The following is a 7649-nucleotide window of genomic DNA, read 5'->3' on the forward strand; positions in this document are numbered from 1 at the left end:
CAATACATATTGCTCCTTTCACACACAACTGCCACATAACTTATTGAAATGGTGAAATTTTGCGAACTTGTGCAAGCCCGGCGGGTTCGAGCAACCGATCTCCCTGTAAGTTCGCCCCTTAACCACTGGGCTGTCAATCTCGAATACGAACGTTCATCTCACGCCTTATCCTATATACTAACTTAGGTAGTTCCCTAATTGTGGCGGTCTGTTTCAACTCTGCTTTTCATGCCGTTAGATTTCAGCTCATTTGTCGCATGCGCTTCTCCCCACTCCTTATTCCATCTAGTATTTCTCAGCTGTACGACGGTTGGTCATCCATATGAGATATTACTTCACCTCTATCTCCCGTGTTGGTGGTCGTTGTAACACTAATTATGATGTTTTAGCTTTATACCTTTGAACATCAACTGAGTAGCACTCTCGGAAGTTTGGCTACAACCCTGATCACTTGGATTCCCATATGGCTAAGCCACAAACTGAAGATGTTTCTGCAAGTTCCCATCCGAGCCCTGTTCTACGAAACGGAACTTCGGACGAGGTAATCTTTTGACCTATCTTCAAACTGATATTAAGGCCTCACAGTCTACCTCCTGCTTAGCCGACAAAATGCGGCAGTTGTGCAATATGTTCAAAACCAATAAGTTCTGTGAATGGTTGGGATATGAGTGGCTTTATTCGATTGTTGATCGGTAAGTTTTTAGTCTCGAATATCAGCATATTTTTAGTGAAATATTCCTTGGCCCCAATGACTTTCAGCTAATTCTGCGTGAACATTTCCCTACCCTTAAAACACGAAACCTACGGCGTAGTCACTGGGGCATTATCCGGCGAATGATCGGAAGGCCACGTCGCTTCAGCGCAACCTTTCTCGCAGAGGAACGTCAGAGCGTCCACGGAAAACGAAGGAATTTACAGTATTTGCAACAGGTTGCGTCGACGGGCTCTTTGGGACCGATGGCCTCCGAACATCTTGATAGCTTGCTCAACTGTCTTCCCTTAACTACACGTATCCCGCCTCGCTTGCCCACAGGGACCAAATTATGCATTCGGTGCGTGCTATTATTTGAAAACCACTTATGCACAGACTGTATTCTCCAGTTCAAGGTCTTTTCCTTGGTGTAGTGCAAGAATCCTATCAAACAAATCGTCACTACGCTGTATGGGTCACAGATATGATTCATTCAGCCGATCCAAACAGTCACACGGCAGCTGATTTCAGCGGCCTTCGGATTGTACCAGATGAAGACGCGTTTCCTCTTCCAAACCAGCCTCTACCGGAATCACTTTCTTTGTCTTCCTTACGGTATCACTTCAAAAATAATGAATCAGAAAAGTCCCGTTCTTCGTTCACATCGAATTATCAGCTGAGCGGACAATACAACCTCAACCCACTATGTGATATAACTAACATTCGACCGGAATATGAGAATCGTAAGTCTCCATTTGATGTCTATCTCCTTACCTCTAGGTCCAACATCCACTTCAATTGGCCCGCTACTCAGTGAGAGTGTTTGCCCCGGTGATCACCCACTGGGACAGAATAATCCTACGGCTGATGATAGCATTATGATCTCGAACATGAAGCACACCTCGAGTGAAACAGCTGGTTGTCCGTTGAGTGTGCCGGTACCGCATGTGCCCGATGCGCAACCCAGTACAAGTTTGTTGACCAGTTTGGTACGTTCGACCCGCCAACATCATTTTTTCTGCTTTGCAATCCTTGGCTGAAATTGGTTATAACTTCGCTATACTGCATACTCTTGTCGCATGCTTTTGTGGCAATTAAGTGTCTATATATATAACTGCTGTATGTTGCCACTTATTATTTGCAAGCTTTTTGCATAGAACCCGAGTTCCTACACATCACGTGGTGTGTTTCCTGTAAAGTAGAATATAATTGACTTGGATCGGGACTAGAAGAAAAATACAAACGAATGGCGAAGTTCTGTATGACTGAGCCCACTGTGCTCGAAAATTTTGGAGACAAGTTGCTTGGTATGTGAGTTGATCAAAAGTAAACTTTGCTTGCATCGGGAATTTCCTAATCTCTTGGGGGCCGTTTATCAAGAGCACGAACGCCCATTTACCGCGAGTATCGCAATTTTAATATAGTGCGGCTTGAGAGATACGGTTGTGCATCGGGATGGAAACATTGTCTATGGAATTTTGAAATGGGTGTTCAAGACATACGGGTACATGTGTGGAAGAGTAAATGAATGATCCATTGAGAACACGCTTCGTGGCAGTTGTTTCTTAGGTAGGATGAGGAGTCAGTGATTGGCTTCTCAAGCCAATATGTCTTATGATTGGATGGCTTATATGGGCCATCATAGCGCTTCATGATGTTCGGTGTGTGGTGTATGGTTGATTGATCCATCAAACCTTGCTCACCCTTCAATTCTTCTTGAAACTCATCCACAACCGAAACCGTATCCTTGTTGCTCATATTTTGTTTTCGAATAGCCTTTTTTGTTTCATGGCCTACTACGGTGAGTAGAATGCCACGTGCTTGTGAAGAATTCCAAGATTGTTGAAGCGTCACGAATAACCGTACTTCCTGTTCGATTCAGACCATCCAGGCAACGTATCCGGAAAACACAGCTCATCTTTTGTTCTTTTTCACTAGTGGTTGCGAATAACTCAGTACGTTAATTCATGGTTTCGTTCTCAATAGCTATACTATGAGACGGTAGTTCATCTAATTTCTCCTATTTGCCTCTTCAAATGCTAGCAGTTAAACTTATACGATGCACCATAGACGGCTACATCGTGCTTGTGATAGCTCATGCGCAATTTATATGCGACTCGATTCGAGGCAAGTTTCGGTGACCACGTGAGCTCTTAACGTATACGGCGCTAATCATTCGGTTCTCAGTCGAGCGGACTAGTTACTTCCAAGTCGAAAGAATACCATGCTGACTTGGCCACGTGCTCTGTATGCCAGTCGACCGACATCCTCGAAGAATTATTTCTGCACAACCACGTAGATTGTGGAAACAAGCCAGGGGAGTCAACTAATGAATTGGCAGCGAAATGTGATGCCGTTACCAGTAAACTCAGATGCACTGGTGATTACGGTCTCCCTGGATAGTGAACCCGGGATATCAATGGTTAGAGACGTTGTCAGACATGGCTCAGTCGTGCTCTCAGTGACGCTCATGGATTCAAGCTATTGTATTCAATGCATAGCTCCCTTGGGCGAGATGGCCCAAGTGGTTAGAGCGCGAATTTACTGACCGGAAGGTCCATGGTTCGAATCCGACCTCCGCCTCTCGACTTCTCCTGTCTAGGCCTGGGAAACCTGGCAGTATCCCAGCCCTCGTGCTTCCTTCGGGTGGCATGGCAGCTAGGCACCGGGAGGGTGCTACAGCTGAACGCTTTCTTCTTTATTTTTCTCACTTAAAAGTCCACCGAAAGCTCTGTATTTGCGCACCAATTTTTCAGCTCCTGCCTGCTATGTGCAGCAACCTAACCCACCTCCCCGAATCCTCGGTGGACGAAACTTGCGGCTACAACCACTGTAAGACTAGTACGCGATTCTCGATATTGATTATGATGATGATATTTTCAAGCTCCTATGACATTTTCCTGTTCATTCTGCAGGCAAAAATCTGCCGCATTTTGGAACAAAAGCGCACGTCCGTCGTAACTCTTCGAGAAATGAACAACCTTGCGGAAGTCAAAGTATGGTGCATACTTTGGTTGTCTCCAACTATTTTACTCATAGCTTTCAGAGGATCTAAACAGCCTTACTGTCCAGTTTCAACACAGCTACGCCACACTGATCCTTCATCTCAACAAACTGAACCAAGATTTGAAGTACCACATGGACATTGTTCTTATGCATGTGGCAACGGTAAGTTTTGTAGTTGCTTTGTTACCAGGATATTACCCTTTCGCCATTCTTACATAATGTCTGTAAAATCATGTATCGTTGAACATTCAACGGATAGTCTTACGGGCTGTCAGTATGGACACGCAATGTCCGCGCTTTCGTCCTGTTTAGTAGGAGAACCTCACAGTTAAATCATTTCCTTCTAACAATGAGTTTTTCCCCTGAAGGAACCGAAACCAGTTTCATCATCATCATAATGGATGGAACGGCTGCCGGTAATGCAGTGCTTTTTAAAAACAGTGAGTGAAGAGTGGAAATTCCTTCAGTAATAATCAAAGCGAAATGTGCTAAGACAAGATTTTTAGCCTGTCAAAAAATTCCGAGGTGCTTTTATCTCCAAGGCTTACAGGTGGCGTGACTTGCACTTTTACCCGGTAGAGTACCCAACCAAGCGCGATGCAGATCGCGCAGGCTCTTTGCATAAAACGGGTAGCGTCCTTGGCGCAGAATTCTTTTAGTTCATATCCATATCTCCGGCTTGGTTTGTATCGAATTTAGGTAACGATAGAGATCACGGATTAATCCACTAGAGACTACGACGTAATCACTCTCTGTGTCGATGAGCCTTCACTGTTTGCAATTCATGTTTGCGAATAAGTGTGAGTGAGTGTTTTGGATCTGTTCTTTTGATGTGACAGATTTTTCTGCCAATTCAGTGGACTTCTTAACTCTACTGAACTCTGTCCACAGCAGATGGAGTACTTTGTCGTAGCAGTGTTTGTCGCGAATCGCATTTTGGCGTCCTACATCTCACCATCTAGGTGGGATACCTTCCAACTGAAGTAGATACCACAATGGGCCCCTCTATCAGAAGAGGTTCAATGTGGACCCCCGTTCGAAGAGAGACCGCTCTAGAAGATGGTCCACGGAGGCCCACAACTCTCCAAATTTGCTACGGTATATTTCCTTGAAGAACTGGTGCAGTCATTGCCTAATAAGTTCATTTCGAGCTGCATCTAGCAACAGAGGCTGTGTTAGATACTTAGTAGCTGCATACAGCAAAACAGCAGCTGAGGAGCGGTTAACATTTGTTCCTCTGACATCACGTGTTGGCTGTCATGACCGGATCTCATCCTCTTTAACTTTCTTGAATTAGGGCTAGTGCTCATCACCGTTACTCACAACACTTCAGTGTAGATGGATGTAGCTGTTTGCGCTTGGATACTTCTTCAATTTGTTGTTTAATCCTTTTCTAACGTGTTTTGCATCGAGTCGTTACATACGTGTGAAGTTGGTTCATATGAGGCGGGATGGCTCCGTGGTTAGAGTGCGAAAGTCTTCGGCTCGAGCCCGACCAATTAAATGAAAATAAGTCTAGAATATGGATTAGACACTTGTTCGTTCACAACTACTCTCCGTTTGTGTGAAATCCGAAAGGGTGAGCTCAACATAACGTAACGAACTGCATAATTCCCTCTGGGCGTAAAGTGTCCGAATACATACGTAAACTGCTTGGTTCTCGTTTTATCTTTTTAGCAACGCTCCATTTTCTGGCCCCTTTTGATACAACCCGTGCCATCCCACCTACCGCCAATCTTGTCTGCCATAAGCGCTTGCTTCGTATCCATGTTTACTCAACTTTCTAGATACCTGTTCCGACCACTCCTTATGTTCTTTCAACCTATGATGGTGAGATTTTTGAGGCCGTTCCTGTGAGCGGAGCCAGTTCTGAGTATGGATACGTTACAGTTGTACCTACTCAACTGACAGAGACGGGTACAGCTGGAATGACGGATGGTCTTTCAAGCCACCATGGACCGGAACAGCCAGATAGGGCTTACGGTTCGAGTGGCATTCCAAAAAGTTTTTACGATGGCCAGTTTGACGCATCTTGCAACGATCCCTATGGACAGGTTCGGTTTTCCCTTAGAGTTACAAAACGGTTACTTATATACACCAGTTGCATACCGTTGTGATATCTCTTGTTACTCTCTCTTGTTACTCTGTTTTCGGTTGGCGTTTCCGGTTTTGCTGTTATTGTTTATTTTTGAATCTTACAAAGGTGATATTTTTTTGATACGAATTCGCCGCTTTCAGATAGCTCAGGAAAGGAATCTGATGCAGTTGAAGCACCTCACGGATTGGCGCCGCCGTTGTGATGATGAGGCACAGGAGATGGTTAGCCGAATCAGATTATATCAGGTAAAGCCTGTGCTTTCTGCTTCTCTATTCACCTCTTTACTGCCCACTTACACACGCCATATACACGTCCAGAAGGGATCGACAAACGTATGCGAAATGTGTCTTGCCTGGTCTATGCAATATACATGACATTGGCCCATCCAGTTTGAACTGCCATGACCAGAGCAATGAAAACCACTATTGGATTTGCGCTGGTTGCGGTCTTCAGGTAGAAGCAGAACTATCAGGACCCGCCGAAGTCTTTCTCGTTTAAAAGTATACTTTCTTTGCAGGACGTGCTCGAGGGTGAACAAGGTTTCTACAGCACCTCCGGAGCTCACATAATTTCGGGACATACCATTGAATTATTCTACTCCATTCAATGAGTTATTCTACTGAAGGATGACCAGGTATAGCGAACACAGGAAGTGGTCTGAAAAGATGGAACCAGATGTAGTTTTGAAAATTGATACTGAGAAACATGTTTCCTATTCTGGGGATACTTCAGGTCAAGTCTATGGTACACATGGTCGTTGATATGTAATCACTGTCTAGTCGATTCGAGTATTGCTTTGGTTCTGTTGGAAGGACGCCAGATTTCAAGATACGTTGTTTGTTCTAAAACAGATTGTATCGTCAACCCTTTGTTTATCTTGCCCGTTCTGTCAAAGTGGTGCCTTGTTCATAGGGCAAACTACCAAACGGATTTATTCTGTGGCTGGCTTGACTTAAGGCTCCATCTTAGTGTACTGCATTTCGTTTCTCTCTGTCGGCGTTTTAACCGCCCTATTGTTGCTCTCTTTGTATCTGTTGCCAATGACTTGTGGTTTGGTGAACCGTTGCAGCAATCTTCATTTGACCCGGCGAAGTTCCTTGGACAGAATGTGTAACTGGGCAGCTGAACGACTCTAGATATCGAAACTAAGGTATGAATAGCAAGTCCAACGGGCTTAGGAATTACCCCTTGGATCCACGAACATCATCCATTTGACCATGAAACAACTAACTTCTAGACATCTTCCGGTAGACTGCCGGCTGCTTGTTTTTAAGTTGTTCGCTTCGTTAAATTTAGTGATTCCGATTCGACCTTCCACTGCTCATAGGCCGTCACGAAGAGACTGGACCTTACCGTGGTGTGGCGGTTTGTGTACCTCGGAGATCCATTGAGCTATACTGGGGGGTGTCCGCGAGACACTCACAAAGTCTCTCATACCAGGTTGGTCATTGGTTAGAGGTCTGACGAACACAGTCTCCTGGCCCTCCAAATTGGGGGTTGGAACATGTATGGCGACTTGTTCCGTAGAAAAAGTAATGCATTTGCATTTCCCCGCCAAACACCGCTGCCTTGCGGTTAGGCTTTTGAGCCAAAGGCTTTGGTTGAGGACCCTAATCGTCCTCCTGTCTAGGTGTGGGCGCCCTGGCAGTATCCCAGCCCTCGTACAACCATGACCTACACAACTAACAATACTCTCATGCCACATCGGCCGTCGCGTGGTGCCATCAACCGGGTCGCCTTACTTGCTGCATACAGCAGGGCGTGTAAGCGAAAACATGCTACTGCTGACGCCTCCCTTCTTTCACTTTCACGTTTTCCGTCTTCCACCCTCCCCCGCCCAAATTTGAATACTTT

General features: G+C 45.2%; 1 protein-coding gene across 1 annotated transcript in view; it reads left to right on the forward strand.

The window, feature by feature from the left end:
• Positions 1–418: 418 nt before the first annotated feature.
• The window catches only part of T265_03300 (hypothetical protein), a gene marked incomplete at both ends in the record, with an annotated part of 14027 nt that continues 6796 nt past the window's right edge, over positions 419–7649 (forward strand). The window contains 9 exons of the mRNA XM_009167746.1: positions 419–541; positions 577–692; positions 729–1052; positions 1088–1434; positions 1472–1680; positions 3607–3687; positions 3731–3859; positions 5485–5751; positions 5936–6040. Coding sequence (XP_009166010.1) covers positions 464–541; positions 577–692; positions 729–1052; positions 1088–1434; positions 1472–1680; positions 3607–3687; positions 3731–3859; positions 5485–5751; positions 5936–6040 — 1656 coding nt within the window. The remainder of the gene's footprint in view (positions 542–576; positions 693–728; positions 1053–1087; positions 1435–1471; positions 1681–3606; positions 3688–3730; positions 3860–5484; positions 5752–5935; positions 6041–7649) is intronic.

Source organism: Opisthorchis viverrini (assembly GCF_000715545.1).
Source record: "Opisthorchis viverrini unplaced genomic scaffold opera_v5_47, whole genome shotgun sequence".
NCBI lineage: Eukaryota > Metazoa > Platyhelminthes > Trematoda > Opisthorchiida > Opisthorchiidae > Opisthorchis > Opisthorchis viverrini.